Below are 25,545 nucleotides of genomic sequence, written 5' to 3'. Positions count from 1 at the left end.
CTGACAGGTAGAGCATCCATGGCTGACTTTGGATGCAAAGTAGTTGGCCTCCATACCTGCCTCCAACAGTTCTTGTCATGGGAATCCCGGAAGCCTAGAATGCAAGGCTTGGAAGCAGAACTGGCCGTCATCTCTCTTAGGGAAGGACCCAGTTGTCCCCTCTGAAGAAAGGAAGGCACCAAAACTCAGTTACCAACACCCCCTTCTTGGATGAAGAGGTAGTCATCAGGAGTGCTCAATCCTGAACAAACTGCGTTCTCCAGACTTATTTTTCCCTTGGGTTTTTGAGACATTTCTCTTGAGATAAACAGATATATAAATTTAATAAATAAATATGCCTTTCTTTATGTCTATGGAGATTCTCAATCATTCAGGTCATGGTTGTCCCAAAGCTGCTTTTTCCCCCAAAGGGAACTGGATTTTCTTCAATTTTCTTTCCTTCCAAAATGTTTTACTCCTCTTCCAAAAAGAACTGAGGAAGCTTCTTGGATGAGAAGTGAAATGTTTCCAAAAAAACCCAAAAACCCAAGGATGTCCAAGTTGACTTTTTTTGGGGGGGGGGTGAAGGCACCTTTGGGATGAATTTCCCAAGTGGCTACTGTTCGTTGTGGTCTTCTGAATTGAAAATTTCACGTTTTGCACTATTGAGGTTCTCCTGCAATGCACCTGACAGATTCTAGAAAGGAATAAAAGGAGAACATTTTGATGGTCAAGATTTAGGGGCCTGGCCCACTGAGCTTTTCAGCATATATAGCAGGGGTCTCCAAACTTGGCAACTTTTAAGACTTGTATACTTCAACTCCCAGAAGTCTTAAAGTTGCCAAGTTTGGAGACCTCTGATAGAAAGGGTGAATGGGTGCAATTCTTCAGAGATTTCACTCAAGGTGTCATACCCTCAACCAGCTTATCGGGGCACTGATGTTCATTCTTATGGACTGGCGATGTTTAGCTCCTTCAGAAGGAGATTTGCATAGAAACCACAGGGCTCATCATCACAAAGAAGTTATGCTGTGTTCAGAGGAACCTCTTAGTCCTTGGCATCGAAACTTGTTCATATTTTAAAACTTCCCGCTGTTCCCCTGGGCTGCCATCCCATTTTTATTATGTTCTGCTGTTGATTTTAGATTCATTATTTCTTGTGCCTAGGGAAGTATAAAAACACGGTTATGTACTCGAGCAACAATGAGATTACATGTTTTGGGAATGAATGGGAATGATGGAAAGCTGAAAAAAAACAACACAAGGCCAAGTTTTTGAGGGCTTTTATGCTTCTTAAAAGTTCTCTTACTTGCTGTGGAAAAAAAAATACTGCAACCAATGGTGATTTTCAGTCATTGTGCACTGGAGAGTAAACTTCACACTGAAACTAGGACGGTTGTAGTTGGAATGACAATTAATGCGCACTGAGCATAATCCCAGTTGGAAGCTGGTTTCTGAATGGAGTTAAGCCCCCCCTAGCCCTTTCTCTCTCCTGACCCCCTTTTCCTGGTTTGGCCCTAGATGCTGGCTCTGGACCGTGGTGGCTTCCGTTTTAATTAGTTTGCCAAGCAAAAGTTTGGCCATTGTGCCCTTTGTTGAATGATCCAAAGGTTGTTTTTTTTGTTTTTGTTTTCCAATGAAGCTTTTTGGGGGAGCTTCAGCATCCTGCATTTTCATCTTGAGATGTTGGAGGCCAGCTGTCCATTTTAAGGGAAGATTTAATCTGAGGGAGGCGGCAAAAGGGCAGGGAGACCCATAAGAATGGAGAACATTTATCTGCAGAGTTGCCAGCCGAAGGCGGGGGAAGAGTTGGGATGAAAAAGGCCCTTTGCAAAGTGGCACAGAGCAAGCAAGCAAGCAAGCATGTTAATCACGTTTTGAGGAGGACTGAAAAATGGAGGAGGGATGGTAGGTGCTAAATCTTGTCTCAAGCCATTATGCGAGGAGTCCAGGGCTTCCTTTGGAAACCAAGTTCTAAGAACAACAGCGCCTTTCTAAGCTCAGACCGTGGCCAGCCACACAAAAGTGCCCCTTTCGCTCTTTTGGGAAGTGTCCTGTCAACTCCACTAACAGACACAGCGTGAGAGAAAAAACTTCCAACGGATGTTTTAAAATTAAATTTTGTTGCTTTCTGTGCCACAGTTTTAATGGCATCAGCAAACAGTTGGATTCTTCCATGCAGTTGGTCCACATGGCTCAGGCGTGAGGAAAAATGGTGGCAGACTTCACTCTTGGCCCTACTTTTCCATGAGTATCTGCAATTGGTACACACCTGTGGACACCTTCTTCCTATACCTCCCCCCCCTCCTCACAGGCCATGGATTTCTTGGAAGAGGGGCTTATGAGGAGAACTTCAGAGAAGGGTCTGAAGTTGGCATAAGACTTCTTAAGACTAGGACTTTTGACACCCATGAAATTATAAGCATTCATATGTATCCTGCACCCTGAGTCAAAAAGAGGGCTGTGAAAATATTTACACACCCTTCACATCCCGGACATAAACTGTTTCAACTCCTACCCTCAAAACAGTGCTATAGAGCACTACACACCAGAACAAGTAGACACAAGAACAGTTTTCCCCCGAAAGCCATCACTCTGCTAAGCAAATAATTCCCTCAACACGGTCCAACTATTTACAAAGTCTGCACTACTATTACTATTAATCTTCTCATCACTCCCTATCGCCCATCCCCTCCCACTTGTGACTGTATGACTGTAACTTGGTCGCTTGTATCCTTACAATTTATATTGACTGTTTCCTAGTATGATTTGATTGCTTATTGTACCCTATGACTTTGATTAAGTGTTGCACCTGATGATTCTTGACTCTTGATGAATGTATCTTTTCTTTTATGTATACTGAGAGTATTTGCACCAAGACAAATTCCTTGTGTGTCCAACTACACTTGGCCAATAAAGAAGTCTTTCTATCTATCTATCTATCTATCTATCTATCTATCTATCTATCTATCTATCTATCTATCTATTTATCTATCATTTGGCCAACCTACTAATAGGAGTCCCAGAGGTGCTTTTTCAAGAGGCAGCTGGATTTTCTGGTCTCCGTAGACATCTACTAATACAAGGTGTGCTGAGAGCATACAAAATGTTTCAGGAGCCAAAACCGGAACTCCAGAAAGGGGATTGTGATTATGTTGCTCTGACTGAAGTCTGATCCAATCTAATTTGTTGTCTCTTGAGTTAGTATGGAAGATTAGCACAGGAAAATATGCAGCTTTCTTTTCTTTCTTCCCCAGAGAAATATGCTAGGTTTGCAGGCAACCTGTAATCTCCCAGGAGGACAATTTTATTATCCTCAGTGCAGAGATTTCCAAATGTGCTGAGTATTGTTCTTCCGCTGTTTCACTTTCACTGAAACTGAGGCAAGGACTACCTACTTTGAAAAACTGATTGTAAAAAGCAGGATTGCGTGTCCAGAGGTGGAATTTCAGGAAGCGATGAATGAAAGAAAACAACAACGCACGAGGACCCCCTTGTAATTGAACTGTGATACCGTTTAGCAGATTGCCATTGGGATGTTGGGCACAGATCCTTCTCAACCTTAGATTAGCCTGGTAACTGTGACATTCTTGATCAGTTTGGAAGAGCAGAGGATTTGTGGAACGCCCGCATGAGAGGCAATTCTTCAGTCACGGGGAGAGAAACCGTTCCTGTACACCTGAGGTTCATATTCCTTATGATGCGCACGTTCTACAGGTCCATCCTGGAATGGAAAAGCAATTTATAGTATAGAAGATAGGAAATAGCAACCAGAGGAAGGGGAGGAAGGAGCCGATTTAAGGAAGCAGGCTGGGAAGAGGGAAGGGAGGTGCACTGTGTACAAGTTTGGCTAATAAGAGCTTTAAAAATCTAGATAAGGGTTGAAGTGAGAAGCCAAAGGAGCAGATGCAATGATAACAGAATAGCAGAGTTGGGAGGGACCCCAGAGGCCTTCTAGTCCACTCCCCTGCCCAAGCAGGAGACCCTCCACCATTTCAGACAAACGACCGTACAGACTCTTCTTAAAGGCCTCCAGTGATGGAGCCCCCACAATTTCTGGAGGCAAGTGGTTCCACTGGTTAATTATTCCAAATAAGCAATCAAAGATTCCTTGGAACTGATAGCTAGCTAAAACGAAAACCATGAAAAATCATTTGGAGAGAAGCTCACCTACATACTGATCTTTATCCCATGATATGATTGGATTATCCCGGACAAAACCTCCCTATGTGGTTGCTAAGAATCAACAGGGACATGATAGTACCTAATCAGTCAATGTTTTTACCCCATTGAACACCATCAATGCTACTGTATAATCGGATTTAATGTATCTCAAAGGCTCGAGAACCTGATGAGCTTTTTCTCAAAATACCTTTCTTGCAGATGATTTAAGGAGTGAAACGGGTTTCCTCGAAGCGTTGGTGGTTGGAAGTGGTGATACAGTTGAACTTCAGTGCAGTACTCCGGACTCACCTGTATCTCTCCTCTGGTATAAAGATGGCGTTGGGATTTCACCGACCAACCGGACTCATTTTGGTCAAAAACTCTTGAGGATTATAAATGTGTCCTACAACGATTCAGGCCTGTACAGCTGTAAGAAGAGGCACTCGGTGGAAATGCTCAGGAACTTTACGGTCCGAGTTACAGGTGAGTCAGTAGCAATAAAGGAGAATTTATTTGTAACTCAAGGTTGAAATGAGAGGTCCTTGGTGCTCTCTGAGCTTGGTGGTTTTCTTGCAGACGTTTCATGACCCAACTAGGAAACATCATCAGTGTTAGAATGGAGGAGGAGGAGGAGGAGGCATGGAGGACGACTGTGGGATCCTTGAGGGTCTCTGAGTTTGCCTGTTTTCTTGCAGATGTTTCATGACCCAAACAAGGTAGCATCATCAATGATAGAGGGGAGTGGGGTTTGTAGAGGAGGAGGAGGAGGAAGACTTGTGGGGTCTTTAATGCGTGAGTCTGGTTGTTTTCTTGCAGATGTTTCCTTACCCAAACTAGCTAACATCATCTCTAAGCTAGCAACACCAGCACTGATGATGTTACCCAGTTTGAGTAAGGAAACATCTGCAAGAAAACCACCCTCAGGTGAGTCAGCCACGTCAGTCTGAAGTCTTCTTAGTTTTGTCATTGGACGGCCACAAATGTTCGAATGCCACCTCAGGTCTTAGTCAAAGTTTGCCTTCAATATGGGGTCCCTGGTGGCTCTTAGGATGGCTCCCCATATCCCGAGCCAGAGGAGGAACGTTGAATGGGGCCTTTGATGGTCTTCCAGTTGAACATTTGGATCCCCTCCTGGTCCAGCTTGCTATTGAAGCAACCTGCTTCGGCCTGCCAGGGTGGTCTATGAAAGGACCCTTCAGCCTGGCTAGCCAGTTAACATTTCCCATGTTCCCGTGCGGGAGTGCCTGCCTTCACCCTGGCAAGATTCGGGCCTGGGCCATCTCCATTTAGGAGAGGAGGGATACAATAACATCTGAATACAGGATCCGCTGTGGCCGTGCCAGCTGGGGATATCGAGCCTGTTACGCCCGCTCTATTGTGTGGTGCCCTTTTTTCTGTGGCTTCTCACACAGATTTAATAGCCTCCTTAATGCTAAATTATCCTGGCCGGTTTGGTGAGGGGAGAGTTTGCCTCTTACTGGCGGATTTGTCTGCAGAGAAATGCACAATTGGGGTTGCTTTGCAGGGCGAAGTGTCGAGGCTTCCAAGTCGTTAAATATTTACACTTGTTCAATCCGGCTGCATCACAGCTCAGATTAACCAGTTCCCTTACCTCTTTGTGAATTTTAATCCTTTTATTGTTTCCCTTTGTGTACGGCGCTTCTTACTGGTAAGTCTGGGTTTCTTTTTGACAGTAAATAAAGGTTATTGCCATTCCTTATGTTTGTGTTCGCACAAGACTCTTGATCCTACTTAAAGTCTCGTTTTGGAAGAGTTTTACCCCAGCGATGTGAGTTGGTACTTTTGTCAAACTCGGCTTTGATGAGAAAGGATTAATATATAGATTTCTCACAAGGTCTCCGTTAAAGTCGGTTCTTTCTTTGGGTGACAGTAGAGTGCATATTTTTTTCTTATTGATTGAATGCATTTTAGTAAGTAAAGGAGCAAAGGCAAAGAAATTGGAATGGAATTATATCAATTTCATTTTTGTTCGTATTTATTGGTTAGATTTTTAACTCCGTCTCCTCCAAGAATTCAAAAGAGTAGCCCTCTCTCCTCCTAATTTCTCTCTGTGAGTTGGGTTTGAGAAACGATGGTTTCTGGTGAGCTACAAGGCTGTGGGCCTAAATTGGTGTGTGTGTGTGTGTGTGTGTGTCCAGTCTGTTAATCCAATATATGATCCCTGCACCAGATTGTTTAATAATGTAATTCTCCTTTGCATCTGTAGTATTTCTCCCCTTTAGCATATTAAACAGCAAAATTCAGGAACAACTTTTGGAAAAGATGCCAAGAGCACACCCTGTACCTGGAATTTCACATTATGTACCCTTGAATTCTAAGCTAAAATAAGTTAAATTTAGGCTTACTGTTCACGCAGGTGGTGGAATGCTCTCTGAAACATGGAAGGAGGAAGGCCAAAGGGATTCAGGGTAGTTGTCCAAATATGTTATTCAAATCCTATTTTTTATTCCCATTGCAACCCAGCAGGCATCATAAAAAACGTCCCACATGAGCACATGCAAACCGTTACCAAACATTCCCCGAGATGTTCTATATTTGTACATGCAAACCGGTTATTGTATTAACCTAATTTTAAGACTGCAATGTTCATGTTATTCCAAGCATTCTTTCATGTGTTTACCAGGGCAGGGCATTTTAATACGTTGTTCTGGAGGTCATATAAATAATTACAGGGAGGTTTATTAATTTTACTAATCATTTTAATTAATGAAGTAGGACATTTTATTGGTTTTCTATTGGGAAAAAAAGGGTACTGGTTTCCGAAGCTTAGATAATTTGTTCGTAACCTGATCCAAATAATTTGAACAGCAAAAGTTTGAGTTTAATTGCCAAGAAACAGTCTGAATCAAACTCTTATTTTGGAATTCTGCACATTTTTAAACACCTTCTTCAAAATCTACATGATGCAAAGTAAGATAAGAAAGTCATTTTACCCTCCCCCAAATATTTACCTGCTATTTTAAGATGACCCCATAATGAAAGCTCTTTGTGGTAAAAGGGTCAACATTATACAGTATATTTCTATTAGTATTTATGTTTAAAATATATATTTGCATTATTGTGCAAGTTTTGGACCCGATAGCCCAGCAGGAACTCCAGTACTTCTCAGGAGTTCAGCCTGATTAGATTAAAACTTGAGTTCTGAACTTCTTCATTCCATACACCCATTGTTCTCTAAACTGATTTAAAGTATTCTTGTGGAATGAAAAGAGGGGATTTCACACTGTAAATTCCCCCAGAAGCTGAATTCAGTGTCATCAGATTTTTTTCTTTCTCCAAACACTCTGAAGATACCTGGATCATTGGAACACTTCATCATTAATTTGCATTAAAATGGAATAAAGTCATGCCGTAGGGTTTCCTGCCTAAGGTCCCTTCCAACTCTCTTATTCTATTCTATTCAAACTTGCCAGTCCTAAGAATTTGCATACCAAGCGAAAACAAAAGACTGAAAGGACAATCCAAACTTTTAATATACATAACTGAGAAAATGATTGCTATAATCCAGTGACACGAATCCGAATAGACTCCACATTATAAAATCAGGAGCTAGTCCATGAACTTTAAAGGGGAGAATCACTAAGCCTCGTACCCTTAAAAAAAAAAAACCACCTTTACGCATTCTTCCATAGATTCGGATTCTCTTATCTTCTTATCCTTTACAAAGTGGTACAGATTAATGTCTCCCTGTAAAAAGAGACTCCCTTGAATGTGAGATTTATGAATCAAGGTAGGCCCGAGTTAAGCCCACGTTAAGCCCCGTGATCCCTGTCTCTTTCTCTGCCTTCAACCGCATTCTGCAAGCGACGCGAAGCCTATTGAACGGAGCAGCCCCTGTTTGTGAATGAAGACCTGAGGCAGAAAGGCACAGATACTGCACTTCAGTTCCTTATTTAGACAAACGATTGGACCCCGCATTATGAATGTTCGGGCCAAGAGGAATTGGAACTGGAACAACCAGTAGCTTAATATGCTTGGGAAATGGGGCGAGACAAACCAGGAGCCAAAAACCATTGTTGCCGCTGAATGAAGAAGATTGATATACCATCTGAAGAGAAACCAAACTCAAGAGGGGAAGCAGAAATATGTGTCTCTGTTTATTTGCAACCCGCCCAGTTTCTTCTGAGCTCAAAAGTCTCTTAAGCTGGCTGCCGTTTTTCCAAAGAGTCGGCTGCTTTGACAAGGAGAGGCAGCGTCAGGAGCGCTGGAAATCTGGGCAGGTACCTTGTAGCCCTCAACAGCCCTGAGGCCCAGACTGCAGCCTCAACCTTGACTAGTGCCAAAGCCCAATTTTGCTGTCGCCAAAGCCCAAGCAACCGCTGTGGACCCATCTAAGATCTTCCTTAAGAGATGCCACACGTAGGCTCACAGGATGTCCTTGCTTGTTTAGAAAACAGATGTTCTGCTGGGTCTGGCTGGATATAAGGCACCCCTGTAGTAGCACAGGTGAGGTTTCTTGGGGGACCACCTGAGTTTACGTTCAGTCAGCCATCTTGTTCCTTTTGAAAGGATGTGGTTGGGTTGGTGCTTCAGGACAGAGGTCTCCAACCTTGGCCACTTTAAGACTGGTGGACTTCGACTCCCGGAATTCCTCAGCCAGCTTTGCTTGGGGTTGAAGTCCACAAGTCTTAAAGGGGCCAAGGCTGGAGACCCCTGCTTCAGAATAACAAGAGGCGGAAGGGACCTTGGAGGTCTTCTAGTCCAACCAACTGCTCAAGAAGGAAACCTTATGCCATTTCAGACAACCCCCCTCCCCTTTTAAACATTTAAAACCATCCCGTAAAAAGGCAGAAGGAAACTAAGAAGGCCATTGGCCTCTGTGATGCTGCTACCTTCAGAGCGTGGCTGAGGAGGGTTGGCTGCCCTGGAGAATCCCTCAATTTGCAACTGGTACCAATCGCTTTACATTAGCATAATCTGCTTTTAATGATTTTCCTTGGCGTCTTAAATAGGTCTGCATAAATGATGCTGGATCCCTTGAAAAGTCGTAGCTGAACAAGCAGCTTTGGGACTGTAAATAAAGGCTTTTTCCACATTTCAAAGCCGTGTGGGCCAGTGGAAACATGCAATCCTATCCCTCCCCCAAAAAAAATCATGTTTTACTGCTGCACCATGTATCTCATGTCATATGCAAAGGATCGTATCAAATTAATATTTAACATACAATAGTTACTTAATGTGGAGTTTAGTGCCCTCTTGGTTTAATCTTCAACTTTTAAAGCTCCGCTATCTGAGTCCCTGGGGACATTTTAAAAAAAAAAGACGGGGGACATTTCTGTGGAGAGATAAATAGACAATCCTTTTCTTTGGGTGTACTCTGTCTCAAAACAGCCATTCTCCATCCATTTTTAATCTCCAGGGAAGAAAGAGAGATGGAGAGCAGATCGATAATGGGGCCATTTTAGGAGTCACAACTGCCCAACTGATGTCCCACCACTATTTTATAGCCCTGCGCAACGCACACCTGAAAAAAAACCCCATCATCTACATTTCGATGCCCTACACCAGGGGTTTCCAACCTTGGCAACTTTAAGACTTGTGGACTTCAACTCCCAGAATCCCTCAGCCAGCAGACCAGGCAACTTGGGCAGCTTTAAGACTTGTGGAATTCTGGGAGCTGAAGTCCACAAGTCTTAAAGTTGCCAAGGTTGGAGACCCCTGCCCTACACCAGTGTTTCCCAGCTGGAATGACTTCTATTTATGTGGACTTCACTTCCCAGCATTCCACACTCAGAATGGCCAGAGCTGAGAATTCTGGGAGTTGAAGTCTGGCCAGTTGGAACTCTTCACCGGTTGGGAACCCTTGCCGTATACTAAGATAACCTGGTTCATGAATTAATCCTGCCCAACCAGGAGGAGGAGGTAGAATAGAATAGAATGACAGAGTTGGAAGGGGCCTTGGAGATCTTCTAGTCCACCCCCCTGCTTAAACAGGAAACCCTACACCACTTCAGACAAATGGTTGTCCAACCTCTTTTCTAAAACTTCCAGTGTTGGAGCATTCACAGCTTCTGGAGGCAAGTTGTTCCCATTGATTAATTGTCCTCACTGTGAGGAAAATTTCTCCCTAGTTCTAGGTTGCTTCTCTCCTTGATCAGTTTCCATCCTTGTTGCTTCTTGTCCTGCCTTCAGGTGCTTTGGAGAATAGCTTGACTGCCTCTTCTTTGGGGGCAGCCCCTGAGAGATTGGAAGGCTGCTATCCTGTCTCCCCTGGTCCTTCTTTTCATTAGACTCACTAGACGCACCCAGTTCCTGCAACCCTTCTTCGTACGATTCCCCACGGGGGCTTATGGGCCTTTGAGTTGAAGGCTTCCACTTCTTTGGTCCTCCTACCTCATATGGGTTCACACATCCCCAGGCAGAAACCTCAGGGAAGGCTGCCGTCTCTCTTCTTTCCACATTGCCCCATGCCAAAACCACGTTGATTCGCTCATGATGTGCCTGATTCCAGCGACAGTAAACAGGGGAATGGGAAGATAAGCCCCCCCCCCCGGAAGAGAACCCAGAGCCCGAAGCCGAGAGGGACAATTCCAGGATCTCAAACATGAAGATAGCAGGGAGGCCACCCGTCGTCTGTACTCAAGTCTTGATTTAATCACTTTATCAGCTCCACAGGGGAAGAAGATGTTCTCACAGATGTCTCAATTTCCTTGAGAAAGTTTCTCAGCTGAGAAATAGAGAGATGTCCCAAAATCTGCTGGGTTTTGTTTTTCCAAATCTTTAGGGCGGCCGTATTCAGAACACCAGCATCAGACTTGGAAGGGACCTTGGAGGTCTTCTAGTCCAACCCCCTGCTCAAGCAGGAGACCCCACATCCCGTTCCTGACAAGTGGCTGCCCAGTCTCTTCTTGAAAAGCCTCCAGGGAAGGAGGACCCACAAGGTCTGGAGCCAAACTGTCGCACGCTGATGAATGATTCTAACTGGTTGGAGAAATGTCTCTTTCGCTCCAGCTTGCATCTCTCTTTCATGATCTTCCACCTGTTACTTGCTTCATTAAAATTCTTTTTGTTTTACACCAACTGCCCCTGTAACTGTTCCAAACTGTTTCGCTGCAAAATTGTGCCGTATTTCAAAAGGAGCCTAACAGGCAAGACTGATGAGAAGGTTCGCAGATCCAGAACCAGCGTAGAATTCTCTCTTTCCTCTTGAAACAATGATCTCTACGGAGAGCAAACTTTTGGTGCAGGCAAACCAAACATTAGTCGTTTCCAGCTCTAGGGGCCGCTGCTCATCTCTGTGACAAAGCCAAAGAGCCAGCGCTGTCCGAGAACGTCTCCGTGGTCATGTGGCCGGCAGGACTAAACACTGAAGGTGCACGGAACGCTGTTCCCTTCCCACCAAAGGGGTCCCTATTTTTCCACTTGCATTTTTTTACATGCTTTCCAACTGCCAGGTTGGCAGAAGCTGGGACAAGGAACGGGAGCTCGCTCCGTGACGCGGTGCTAGGGATTCGAACCGCCAAACTGCCGACCTTTCTGATCGACAAGCTCAGCATCTTAGCCACTGAGCCACCGCGTCCCTCTAATCAAACGTTACATTATATGGAGAGAAGAAAAAGGGAGGAAACTTATAGTCCCAGGCAAAAGAACAGAAAAATAAAAGTTGTCCTATCTAGGTTGCCAAATCTCCTTTTTTTTTGGGAAGCATCCGTGTCCAAACCTGGGAGTTCCCCAGGACTTGAAGTACATCTTAATGAAGCTTAAATTGCTTCAGCTTCCAAATGACAGTTTCAAACGGGAAAAAGAAATAATGGTTAATTAAAAAAGGCTCCGTGGAAGCCGTTTTACTTGGTGTGGCCTCATGCAACCGTGATCCTACAGAAAAGAGAAAAGAGATGCTATATTATATATTGCTGGCACGCCCTTCCCAGGAACGTTGAGGTTTCTTCACAAATATTTCCAAAGCCTCTTTAAGCAAACACGTTCACATGTTCTCAATAGGCAGCTGTAGAAAAGAGTTTCGGGCGACAATGCAGATTGAAATCAGCCCAGAGAATTGGACTGACTATCCTGGCATTTCATCTGCAGGGAATTCTAATGGTTTTCTTCATGAAAAGAATGTTTGTGCTGAACACGGACAAAAAAACAAAAAAAAACCCACCTCACCCTATTTAAAACGACGTTAGATTATTCCAGATTTGGAAAGCCAAATCGCTTCAATATGCTCACCAAAGGAAAAGTCTAACTGAACAACTCGTGAGTTAGAATGTTTATAATTTCGATTTAATTTTATTGTGCTTTATTTAATTCTGTTCTTTTAAAGGTTGGTTTTCTAAGCTGGAAAAGGCAGGGGGCTGCCTCTCACTGTACGGTCAGCTTTTCTGAGGAGGAGGAGGAGGTGAAAAGAGGATACGCAGGGGAATTAAAATAAATAGAGAGGAAATGGGTGCAGAAAGAACATGGAAGCATGTCAGTCTAATGTTGGTTCAAAAGCAAAGGTGCCCTCTAAGACACAGGCCAGGCCAGGCCATGCCAGGCTAGAACATAAAACCATAGGGTTGGAAGGGACCTTGGAGGTCTTCTAGTCTAGCCTCTGCTTGCGGACGACTTTATGCTTTAAATCCATTTTTGGTGACATTTTGTACCTTGGGCATATTTGGAGATGTGTGATGAGGCCATGAAGAAAATAAAGCCTCACGGAGAAGATCTTTTTTAATTGAGAAAATATTTGCTGAGGTCCCACTAATTATATGATGATTGCAAAAGTGTATCCAGAATATTATTTTCGGAAACAATTCTTTCTTTCTTTCTTTCTTTCTTTCTTTTTCTTTCTTTCTTTCTTTCTTTCTTTCTTTCTTTCTTTCTTTCTTTCTTTCTTTCTTTTTCTTTTTTTTATTAAATATTTATTAAGTAAACATTAAAAACAGTTGAACACAGTGCGCCTTTCTTGGCTGTCATTTTAGCCATACACACTATAGCATGGAAATAAATATAACAGTTAATTTTTCCTTTTTTCCTACGTTGTTAATTTAATGTTGGTTACATATTTGTTTCTATTTGCATCTATATACATTTATATACATATTTACAACCTAGCTTCCTACACCTGTTTTTCTTTCCATTTCAAGAATCCCCGTCATCGGGGGATGACGAAGATGAAGATGATGATGAAGATGACGACTCTGAAGACAGAGGTAAATATCATGAAGAGAAGTAAAGGCGAGAGAGAGCCAGCACTTATAAAAGCCAGTCCTGCCAGTCAGTTCCCTCTGATCAAGCATTTTCTGTTTACCTCTATTGGGAGTTCCTGGGGTTGGAGAGAAAGTCTGTGGTGCTGATTCTCAGCCCCCTGGGAGAAAACATTTGCTCAGAAGAAGCACCCAAAGAGAGTTTAGAGCAACCCTCTTCTGTCCTTGACGCTCCTTCTCCCTTTTTGCGGAAGGGATGGATAGATGGATGGATGGAAAGGAGGGAGGGAGGGAGGAAGAGATGGCAGGTGGATGGATGAGGAAGGAAGGAAGACAGATGGCAGGTGGATGGATGGATGAATCGATGGATGGATGGATGGAAAGGAGGGAGGAAGGAAGGAAGACAGATGGCAGGTGGATGGATGGATGGATGGATGAATCAATGGATGGATGGGTACGTGGAAAGGAGGGAGGAAGGAAGGAAGAGAGATGACAGGTGGGTGGATGAATGGATGGATGGATGGATGGAAAGGAGGGAGGGAGGAAGAAGGAAGGAAGGAAGAGCACAAAGGAGGAAATGAATAGTAAGCAGCCAGTTATGAGTTAGTAAGGCCACCATAGTTTACAACAATCTCTCCGGGTCTCTCAAATGGCGATGCCTTCCCTTTTGCAAGACCCCAAATGTTGATCAAGTTGTTTGTCTTTCTTTTTAAAACACCTAATTTTAAAACCACTTCCGTTCCCCACAGTTTGTAAACAGAGTTTGAATTACTTATTGTTGAAAAACTTTGCCAAGGATAAAAACATAATCCGCTTGCCATGCATAGAAATATTTCCCTTCTTTCCACCCTTCTGCGTTGCCTACTCTCTCTGTCGAACGCTTACTTGGGTTGGGGGCAAAACCTGCTTTCCCCCCACCTGTTGTAGGCCTGTGAGTAGCTACCCGGCTGGAGTTTCAGCCTTGAGAAACAGGACAGCCCCTTGGCTGCACAGACCAGCCTGTTCCCTCTCCTAGAAGGTTGTAGTTGGAGAAGCTAAGATGGCCTACAGACACTGGGAGGAAATAAACAGACGAGGATGAAAGCTACGCAGCTGGGAAAAGAGTCCCGGAGCCAAGAAGCCCAATAGCCCAGTTAGCCTAGCCCCCCCCCCCTTCTCTGGCTTTTCGGCTTCTTATTTTTTTCCCTTAACGCCAGGGAAAAGGAAGCCATTCATTAGGCCAGTTTTTCCTCAATCTTGGCAACTTCAAGGCATGTAGATTTCAACTCCCAGCTGGCTGGGGTATTCTGGGAGTTGAAGTCCACAAGACTTAAAGTTGCCACGGTTGAGAAAAACTGCATTAGCCCAAAAATCTCTTTATTTTTTTTAAAAAAAAGTTTCATTTTTAAAATATTACCAGAATGCTCGGGCAGAGAAAGGGCTATTGCTTAATGATAAACCGTTTGCAAAACTGGAAAGAAGAGGCCCTGTCTCTTATTGTGGTCTCTCTTGCACACCAAAACACAGATTAGTTCCCCGGCACAAATATCCCTTTAAGGAGTGCAAGCATAAAATCTCAGAATAAAAGGCCTTCTAGGGGATGAGTTAAAACAAGTAAGATGGTTCAGGCTGCTGTGTAATGACTTGGTTCGGCCAGACTGAATGATTGCAGTGTCATATATTACACAAGGGTGCAGTTATTGCATACATGGCATGTAGCCACATGACCTAAAGCTTCAGGTTGAAGGTTGGTGTGGATGAGCCAAAACTGTGTGCATAAGTCCAGTGATGGCAGCACTGGCCAACATTTTGTGGTAATCAAAGAATCATTCTTGCTACATTGACGCTGGCCAATTGTTGGCCAACTGTTCATCAGTACATTCCTTAGGACCACTCTTAGAAATAAATACTTTTCATTTTCTTGGTTTATTTGCCCTCAGTTTCCATACTTTTTTTGAGAAAGAGAGAGGTCTGTACGTGGACAAGTTGGGAAGTTTGGAAACATTTGGGGAGAACATTTGTTTGGGGAGAAATGCTAAGGTTAAAAATGTGAAGACGAGCCTCTTGGGACAAACAATTCACTCTCCCCCTGAAACCCCGAAACCCTGTCATTTGATAAACCAGGTTTGACAGTCTGATGTTGAGGCACTGGAGGCCATATCCAAACTCTGAATTGCCCAGCCTTGTTTCAGAACAATATTTTGGAAGGAGATTGCTTCCCTATCCGCCTTGAGCATTTTCTAGACCAGAGGTCTCCAGAGTTGGCAACTTTTAAGATTTGTGGGCTTCAACTCCCAGAATTCCTCAGCTAGTCATGCTGGCTGGGCAATTCTGGGAGTTGAAGTCCACAAGTCTTAAAAGTTGCCAAGTTTGGAGACCCCTGTTCTAGAGCACCTAAGAAATGTTCTCACCAGGTGTGTTTCTTATTTTAGTCACCTTCTCTCTGTGTGTTCTTCTTAACTGTTTTGCTGAACATCTACAGGTGTTCTAGGTGCTTTGTCTTGTCTTGCCTTTCCTTCAGGCTTCAGTCTCCGGGAAGATTCACTTCAGAAAGCATAGGTTGCGTGCTCTTACATTTTCCAGCCACGGATGGCATTTCGTGTTGTTGTTTTTTTTGCAATTGGGCAGGAGACAGACTGTCCAGATGTGTCCGTGTGATCAGCATTTTGTCCAGCCGGCAAAGCTAATCTTCGTGGCTTTGTGCTCATTGTGGGGATGTAGTCTGGCGTTCGCTGATTGTTCTCCGAAGCCACCATCCCATGAAATTGCTTTGGGTCTGTGCTCTGAATTGACTCTTAATTGGCAAATCCCACAGCAAGATCCCTTGCCAGTAATTATAGCTGCCCCAAAACATTTCCTTTGTTGGGACTGTTGGAGCCAACTCAGCAGATCCGCTGCCCTCTCCAGCCGATAGCTCCTCCCCAGGACCTTCTGACCTCAGGAGAGTCACATTTCCTGTCCGTCATCCGAGGTTCAGCTTTGATCCCCCAGAGATAAAGAAGGGGAATGCTTCGGTCTGCTTATTTCCTTCTGTTGCCTCGTGGGGTTCACTCAGGAACATGGGTACAGTTTGATTATAGTATCAGCTTTTCACTTGAAACCCCAGCCTGAAACTTTATTCTATGATAGCTCTGATAAATGTCTAAGGTAGGGGGTCCTCAAACTTGGCAGCTTTAAGACTTGTGGACTTCAACTCCCAGAATTCCTCCTCCAGTCATGTTAGCTCAGGAATTCTGGGAGTTGAAGCCCACAAGTCTTAAAGCTGCCAAGTTTGAAGACCCTTGGTCTATGGAGATTCTCTGTCCTCCAGGTCATGGTTGTCCCAAAGGTGATTTTTCAAGAGGCAACTGGATTTCTTGGTTTTCTTTGAAGGCATTTCGCTTTGAAGAAGCTTCTTGGATGAGAAGCGAAAGGTCTTCAAAGAAAAACAAGAAAGTCCAGTTGCTTCTCGAAAAAGCATCTTTGGGATAGCTATGATCGCAAAAAAATAATCTATCATGCTTGTAGGGTGCATTGCCCATACTTTGGGGGCAAATTTGCTTTGTTCATAGACAAACACTCAGAGGATCTAAAAACCTATTCTTACAAAGAAACCTCCTTTCCAAGTTCTTGACTGAAAGACGACAACTTATTATCATCTGGAGCTCAAGTCAGTCGATCTGGACCAAAGATGGAGTTTTGCTTGTTTCTGTAAATCTACAGATCTCCATTTTGATGGAGACAGCTTCTTAAATACATACGTTGACAGTGCTTGTTTAGACAAAATATAAAAGTTGTGAGATGCAGTGGAAATGTGGCATTTCTCCCTTTAGCCATGATGGTTTGTACTTCTGTCATTTCTCAAGGCTGTGCTGTGGAATTCAATGCATTTGTTCCTTTCAGTAGGAGGCTTCATAGATGTTGTTCATTAGTCAGTAATGAAGTTGAAGTGGCTTTCACCACAAATGCCTGATCAAAAGACTACTAACTAGATCAGGGTCCCCAAACTTGACAACTTGAAGACTTGTGGACTTCAACTCCCAGAATTCCTCAGCCAGGAACTGAAGTTGAAAAGAGTTGAAGACCACAAGTCTTCAAGTTGCCAAGTTTGGAGACCTCTGTACTAGACAATTGGAGGTACCTGCTAGGATAAGATATGGTCAGAATAACAGAGTTGGAAGGGACCCTGAAGGTCTTCTAGTCCAGCCCCCTGTTCGAGCAGGAGACCCTAGACCATTCTGGGCAAGTCGCTGTCCAATCTTCTTGAAAACCTCCAGCGATGGAGCATCCACAACTTCTGGAGGCAAGCTGTTCCACTGGTTAATTATTCCGTCAGGAAACTGTCAGGAAATCTAATAATTTGATGGCAATAACAAGCTCAATAGCTCTTTGTTTATTGCATTCCTCTTTTGTAGGAAGTTTTGGAGTTTGTACTGAGCAAATTTAAGTTACTCTAGTGTCTGTCTTCCCTCAAAACGAGAGAAAACTGACCTTTCATTTTGAACAAAAGTGGATAGAGGGATTTGTTGGAGTGTAAAAACTGGATTTGTGAGCCAGTGTAGCTGTTCTACCCTTCCTGGTCTGGGCAAGGCAATTATACAACCTGCCCCATCAACTTTCATTTCCTCATTGTCTGCAGTTCAACACCAGCAATGCAACGGCGTCTACTCTGGATGTGCTGACTTGTCTTTTTTTTTCCCTCTGACCAAATCTCTACTTGAGTGAACTTACTGCTCACCCATTTGTTTGTACCAACACTAACAAGAAAAAGAAGTCAGCTTGTTTTCTGTGATTTTGGCTTTGCAACCATCTCAAGGTGTTTTTCCAAAAGGCAACTGGGCTTTCTTGGTTGTTGTTGTTTTCCTTTGAAAATGTTTCGCTTCAGTCAGAACTGAAGAGAGAAGAATTCCCCCAAATTCAAACTCCAGCAAGAGTCCAAAAGCTCAGAAGACAAAAATCTCTGGTCTGGTGACTGACCCAGATTGGATCCTGCAGAACTGAAGAAGCTTCTTGGATGAGAAGCAAAATGTTTTCAAAGAAAAAAACCCAGAAAGTCCAGTTGCCTTTTGAAAAAGCATCTTTGAGACAATTGTGACCTGAATGACTGAGAAATCTCCACAGACATTTAGCTTTTCAAGTGACTAGAGGTGAATTCACTCAACCTGTTTTTCTCATCTTCATGCTATGCTTAAATGTGCTCACGGAGAGATCATTTTACCCAAGGATGGGTAACATGTAGTCCTCCAAACCCCCATCAATATTCAGGGTTTTTTTTAAAAAAATATTTTTTTAATTTTAACAACAAATCCATCCATTCAAACAGTGTGTCAACTGGGTACATATCTTGTGCAATAATAATTACAATTACAGTTATAATTAATTCAAATTTCTTACTATAATGTCAATAACTATATTCTTATTTCCAACTATACCTAGTTAATCGTAACATTATCCATCTTAAATTTCCAACCATTGGTAAAATAAATCCCATATCTTATAATATTTAATTTAATTTGTTCTTTTTTTTTTAATTGCCAAAGTTAATCTATTCATTTCTGCACATTTTAATATTTTCTTGATCACATTCTCTTCTATCGGAATCTTTTCGCCCTTCCAATTTTGTGCAAATACTATTCTAGCTGTGGTTAATACATGAATGATTACATATACATTTTCTTTACTATAAGTTTCAGGCATCATCCCCAGAAGAAATATTTCAGGTTTTAAATCGATATGTTGTTTTATCATCTTTTCCAACCATGTATGTATTTTTGTCCAGTATCTTTTGGCTTCTGTACATGTCCACCACATATGGTAATATGTTCCTGCTGTCTGGTGGCATTTCCAGCATTTAGCTGATTTATCTTTAAACATCTTTGTCAATCTTGCTGGCGCTAAATGCCATCTATAGAACATCTAATACAGATTTTCTTTATACCCTGTTGACATTGTTAATTTATAATTTCTGTCCCATAGTTTCTGCCATTTATCTAGTTCTATAGCAACCTTCAGTTTTGATTATGCTGCCTACAGCTTAGAAGGCCACCCCTGGTAGGAAGCTGGTGGAGATAAGACCCTCTACCTCAGGAGTTGAAGGCCTGCAGTCTTTCTCGGGTGACATCTCTCATTCTGCTTTGTCTTTGCAGTTGCACCTTATTGGACCCATCGTGACAGGATGGACAAGAAGCTTTTGGCGGTACCAGCTGCCAATACTGTTCGTTTCCGGTGCCCGTCAGCTGGCAAGCCGCTTCCTTCCATATACTGGCTGAAAAATGGCAAAGAATTCAAAGGGGAGCACCGTATTGGAGGCATTAAAGTAAGCCCTCATTCGTGGGTGGCACTGGGTGGCCACCCATCTTGCTTACTCAGACCCAGAGCTGGCCTTCGTTTTTCTCTGAGGGAATCGCTTTTTAGAATAAATAAGTAGACCCCGCCCCCTGGTTGCTTCCTGAAACTCCATAAGCTGCTTTGAGGGTATTCTTGAAATGCACCAGATGCTTTAGAGGCTTGCGGATTAGACCCAGAGGTTACACTAGTAGTAAGTGTTGATATAGAAAGAAAGTAATCTATTTAATGAGCATGTATGTGGATAGGTAGGTAATAGATGGATCAATAGATAGACAGACAGACAGACAGACAGACTGGCATAGATACAGTAGGTAGGTAGATAGATATGGTAGGTAGATACGGTAGGTAAGTAGGTAGGTAGATGATAGATTGATTGATAGATAGATAGATAGATGATAGATAGATAGATGATAGATAGATAGATAGATAGATAGATAGATAGATAGATAGATAGATGATAGATAGATAGATGATAGATAGATAGATAGATAGATGATAGATAGATAGATGATAGATAGATAGATAGATAGATAGATAGATAGATAAAGATAGATTAGATAGATAGATAGATAGATAGATAGATAGATAGATAGATAGATAGATAGATAGATAGATAGATAGAGTAGATGGATGGATGGATGGATGGATAGATAGATAGATAGATAGATAGATAGATAGATAGATAGATAGATAGATAGATAGATAGATAGATAGATAGATAGATAGATACAGTGGATGGATGGATGGATGGATGGATGGATAGATAGATACAGTAGATGGATGGATGGATGGATGGATGGATGGATGGATAGATAGATAGATAGATAGATAGATAGATAGATAGATAGATATTGATTTTTGTTATATGGTATATGTTAATGTGAACTTTCTTAAATATAAGTATTAGGTTTTCCGACATAAATCCAACTTCTAACTTAAATCCAAGTATGGTAGTTGACTTCATCACTTTCATCCAGTTGGGTTGTATTATTCAAGAAAACACACAGCGTTATTATGGATATTATGGAAAGTTATGTGTCAAGATTCTGTTGGGTATTCAGTAGCGTATCTGCACAGTTTTACGCTGCCAATGAGGGGACATCGTCTAGATCAGGGTTTCCCAACACTGGTGACTTTAGGACATAGGATCAAAAGACTAGAAGGGACTTTTTACCCTCCTGATCCATTGGTTGTCCAGTCTACTTTTGATGCAGCATCCACAACTCCGTCAGGCAAGTCCTTGTTCTTACCATCAGGAAATTTCTCCTTGCTTCTAACTTGGGGTCTCCCTGTGATGGTCTCCCACCCATTACTGTGAACATCAACTCTTGTTGGGTTCTCATTCCAAAACTGGGGAAGGAGATCTAGTCCCAGCCCTGTTTCTGGAGCATACGGGAGAGCGAGCAACACCCACTTTTATGCACCTCACATTTCGATTCCAGAAAAAGAAGGTTCTCGCTAAGAAGTCACTTTCTGAAGGACCCAGGCAAGCTTCTACTCATCTTTCTTTCCCTTTTTTCAGCTACGGCATCAGCAGTGGAGCCTCGTCATGGAGAGCGTCGTTCCGTCAGACCGAGGCAACTATACCTGTGTGGTCCAGAACAAATACGGTGTAATCTGGCATACGTACCAACTTGATGTTCTTGGTAAGTGTTGTTTTAAGCTTTGCGTCCAAGATCCATGCGGTGCCACTTGGCATTCACGGAATGGACAGCTGTTCCCCACCTGTCCCAAACTGCATCCTCTTAAAGAAAGAAGGAATTCCTCTCGGCTACTGCACTTCTAAAGTTGGAGAAAATGTTGGAAAGTAGATTTGCTGAATTGAAGGAGTCTGAGAACCAGTTTTCTAATTTCCCTCCAGTCTCAGGTTTTCAGAATTTAGAGGAAGCAGGATTTTTCTGGTGGCAGGTAATAATAATACAAAAGTAGCATACTATATCTCTACCTCAAAAGAAAAATAACCTAAAAATTAATGCACACACAATTTTAAAAACTACACATAGTGGTAGTCCCCAGTTAGAGTCCTCTTGATCTGTAAACCCCTTCTTTGAATTATTATTTCTGTATAAAAAATGTTTTTTTAAAAAAATTGCCCGGATAAAGAAAACTGGATGAGAAATATCTGTCCCATAAAAACTTTCTCAATATTGTATTGATTTTCTTTAAGTATCAGTGAGGAATTAACGTAGGGCTTACTCTGACTATATGCATCAATCTAGATGCCGTATTTATTCGAACTATTTTTATTAGTCGATATAAGATGTTTATATCAATATAAACTTTATATTGTTTAGAGCGTTAAAGATACAAACAGTACATATTCCAAGCATTTTAAGAAGATTCATAATTTTTTTTAAAGTGTTGATTTCTTATAAGTTTCCTCGGATGCTCTAGATCTGGAAACATATTAAGATATACTACAGTTTATTGAACTGATAATTTATTGAGAGGAAAATATAGGCAAAGTCTGCATATAATAGCTTCATAGCTTCCACTGCAGCCCCAGTTTTATATCCTAAATTCCCTTTGACTATGAACTAAAACGGGTCAACACTCCCAAGGCCCAATTCAACACGAGAAGAACATCCTGGTTGGATTATATGAGAGATCAAAATAGATGAAGACATGAATCCAATTGGAGTCACTCCAGTTCAATGAATTCAGATACCACATTTTAATCCAACGGATGAAACCCTGAGAAAATTGGTGTGTCACCAAACGTGTTTCAAAAATTACATCCACGCTTCTTCAGAGGAGTTTGCTACATCCGGTTTATTCTACTCCTAGTATAGTGATGGTAGCTGATGATAGCAAACCTTGTTGCCCATTTGTGAAGCCAGACTGAGTAAGGCAAGCATGTACTTTGTGGTTTTTCATTCCGGTTTCGGTCCACCTCTTCACTTCCACAGGAGCGACGGGAATTGAGCAACAGCTTATGCAGGCAAATATTATATCACACCTCGGTATTGTGGTTCCATAGGCCTCTTGCAACAGCTAGCCGCAGGGTCGTGGTGTGCTGACAGAGAGCTTTTACTGGACAAATGTTGCGTAGAGGGGTTTACTCATTGCCCATAATAAGTTAGCTTCCTCTCGTCTCTGCAGAACGATCTCCACACCGCCCCATTCTCCAGGCAGGGCTGCCTGCCAATCAAACGGTGGTGGTTGGGAGCAACGTGGAATTCCACTGCAAAGTGTACAGTGATGCTCAGCCTCACATCCAGTGGCTGAAACATGTGGAAGTCAACGGAAGCAAATACGGGCCGGATGGGACGCCTTACGTCTCTGTCCTAAAGGTTGGTACACACCGCTACAGACGAGTCTTTTAAGGCTGGAATCTACTAGAATGAGGAGATATTTACAGGACGTCATTCATAACAACTGCTATCAGATTAACCCTGAGATCTGCTGAACATCTCTTCTTGGAAGAGCCAGGGTTTAATCCTGCACAGGAACTGACCATGTGACCCTGCCTGAGAGAGAGGGCCACAAAGGGGGAAAAGCTTGATGTCCACAGAGATTCTCCATCATCCAGGTCACGGTTGTCCCCAGAGGTTCTTTTCCAAAAGTCAACTGGACTTTCTTGGTTTTTCTCCTTGACAGTGGAAAGAATCGAAGAGGCTTCTTGGGGGAGAATCGAAAGGTTTTCAAGGAAAAAAGACAAGAAAGTCCAGTTGATTTTTAGAAAAGCGTCTCTGGGAGAGGCTTGATGTAAATCTGAAACTGTTAGCCTGTTTAGCTCAAGACGTTACTGGTTGTCAGGGTTTATGACAGGGAAGATAATCATCCCTCAGAATTAATATAAGGATTATCTGCAGAGGTGGGGGCAGCTGTTTTGCAATACCTTAGCTTTCCCAAAAGGATCTTCATCTTTCACGACCAAATTTTCACGCAAGCAACGAGATGAGATTGCTTTCTAAAAAACGCTGGTTGTAGTTCCTTAGCAAAGCCATAGGATGTAGTTCCTTAGCAAAGCCATAGGATGCCTTTCCATCATTGGTCCATGGGTGACTTGATCTCTGAATATAGAAATTGTAGACATTGGAGGATATAAAATGTCCTTTATCTTCAAGAAAAGAGGGGAAAAGGATGATTCATAGATCATTTGACTGTAGATTGCCTGGCATCGATACTTAAGAGGCTCTTGAACAGACCATAAAGTCTGTGAGCACCTTGAATTCTACCCTTGTTACTTATCAAGGATAAATTTTGCAAGAATAAGTGTTGCTCACTCTTTAATCCACTAACTGCTTTAATAGATCATGCAGTGAATGCCTCTGGATTACAGCCTAGGAATTGATCAGGGATCAGTTGGGAGAAAGACAGTGAGAGTAAGAGAAGGGTAGACAATGACGGCTGTGGAAGGAGATTGAAGAGTTGGGTTGCCCTGTTAAGCCTCGGAAAGAGATGAGGGGGGTGGGGTTAGAGCAGCCAGCTTCAAACGTCTAATCTAATGGGACCCCTCAAAGAAGAACCTCAAGACAACAGTTCTCCCTTGGGCTAGAGTGTAGACTTTGGAGGGGAGGGGGGGGAAAATGGATCCAAGAGATCAAAAGGCAAATTCCAGTTGGGGGAATTTTCTTAGGGGCAAAACCCCTTCGGTAGTGAGACCCCTGGCATTGGAGGGAAGGTGGGCCCTTCCTCCTGGATAGGTCCAAGCAGGGGACCCAGGCACCACCTCTCTCTTGAGGGGCTTCAAGGTGGACTTCTGCACCAAGAGAAGGCGCCAACCTCTTCCAACACGGAAGTTCAACCCAAAAAAGGGGACGCCAAGCCGAGTAAGAGCTTAGCCAGCCCTGCCTGTCTAACATGTGATGGAGAGGGGTTGTTGGGGTACTGAAGTTCAAGTTTTTGTCTGTTCTGCAGTCTTGGATCAGTAAAAACGCTGAAGCCGATGTTAACCTAAATCTATTCAATGTGACCAAACAAGACGAAGGCGAATATCTTTGTAGAGCCAACAATTTCATAGGCAGAGCCGAAAAATCATTTTGGCTCCACATTCACAAACCAGAAGCAGGTAATTCCTCAACTCTGTCCCAGAGGCTTCGCAGCTGCACGAACGAGCTGGAAAAAACAACAACAACGCTTCCAACTGCTAGCCGTTATCCTTCCTCGGGGTGCTTATGCCCCTCTCTTCCTCCTCTAGGTCTTTGAGATGATGGCTCTGACCTTTTTTTTCCCTCCTCCTAACTTTTAGAATAATGAATCGCTTTTATGAATCGTGCCCTCAGAAAAATTCCCACACGAATGACTGTCTTGGAAAGTCCTCTTCCTCCCGGTTGTGATATTATCTGGCTCTTTGTCTGACCCAGTTCTCCGTCGCCTCTTTTCACAATCCGTCCAGCTCCTTTCGGCAGAGCGATTGGCAGGTGCTCCCGTTGGAACCCTTCGCCACCCAGGCCAGGCGTTTGGAAGCCCTTCCTTGTTTCCAGTGCTTTCCCCCCCCCAAAAAACAGTCCAGGAAATGTACTGAAAGCTTCCTGGGAGAAGAAGCCACGGTTTCCTGGATGGGTGGGTGGGAAAAAGAACAACCTCGGGATGAATTCTGCAAATTAAACCATGAAAAGCTTTTCTCACCTAAAGCCACGTTGACCCGCTGGCCTTGAGTCCTCCCTGCTTGTCTCGGCCTCTTCTCGTTCCCTTCTCCGCCTCCCTCCGCCTCCCTCCCGAGACAGTCAGAGTATGAAGGGAATTTTTCGTTTCGGACGCTTCGCCTTGCATGCACCCTTAGTGGGACAGAGTCAGAGGCTGGTGAAGGGAGCTGGCTGCTTTGGAAGCCAACCATGGTTGCGGCGAGGGAAGCAGGACAGGCCACCGAGGCCCTTCCGATCGCCGTCTGCTTTTGAAATTGGTCTGGGTGATCTTTTCTGGGAATTTTGCTTATCCTGTTCTCCTTCTTCCTTCCCTCCTTCCTTCCTCCCTCTCTCTCTCTCTCTCTCTCTCTTTTGTT

The 25,545-nt window shown here is 43.1% G+C and overlaps 1 protein-coding gene across 7 annotated transcripts in view; it reads left to right on the top strand.

The window, feature by feature from the left end:
- The window catches only part of FGFR3 (fibroblast growth factor receptor 3), a 66,935-nt gene that overhangs the window by 22,308 nt on the left and 19,082 nt on the right, over window positions 1-25,545 (top strand). For 4 of the 7 annotated variants that reach the window (XM_087967460.1, XM_087967458.1, XM_087967457.1 and 1 more), the window contains exons 2-6: window positions 4,363-4,626; window positions 13,233-13,298; window positions 19,397-19,566; window positions 21,121-21,244; window positions 22,701-22,891. In XM_087967460.1, the coding sequence (XP_087823586.1) occupies window positions 4,363-4,626; window positions 13,233-13,298; window positions 19,397-19,566; window positions 21,121-21,244; window positions 22,701-22,891 (815 nt within the window). Of the gene's footprint in view, window positions 1-4,362; window positions 4,627-13,232; window positions 13,299-19,396; window positions 19,567-21,120; window positions 21,245-22,700; window positions 22,892-24,461; window positions 24,613-25,545 lie in introns of all 7 variants that reach the window. The other 3 variants (XM_087967461.1, XM_087967454.1, XM_087967455.1) reach the window with 1 other exon arrangement.

The sequence above is a fragment of the Notechis scutatus genome, chromosome 5, assembly GCF_049901735.1.
Source record: "Notechis scutatus isolate UNSWTSFEM ecotype Mainland chromosome 5, rNotScu1.2, whole genome shotgun sequence".
Classification (NCBI taxonomy): domain Eukaryota; kingdom Metazoa; phylum Chordata; class Lepidosauria; order Squamata; family Elapidae; genus Notechis; species Notechis scutatus.
This window is presented reverse-complemented; position numbering and strand designations above follow the sequence as displayed.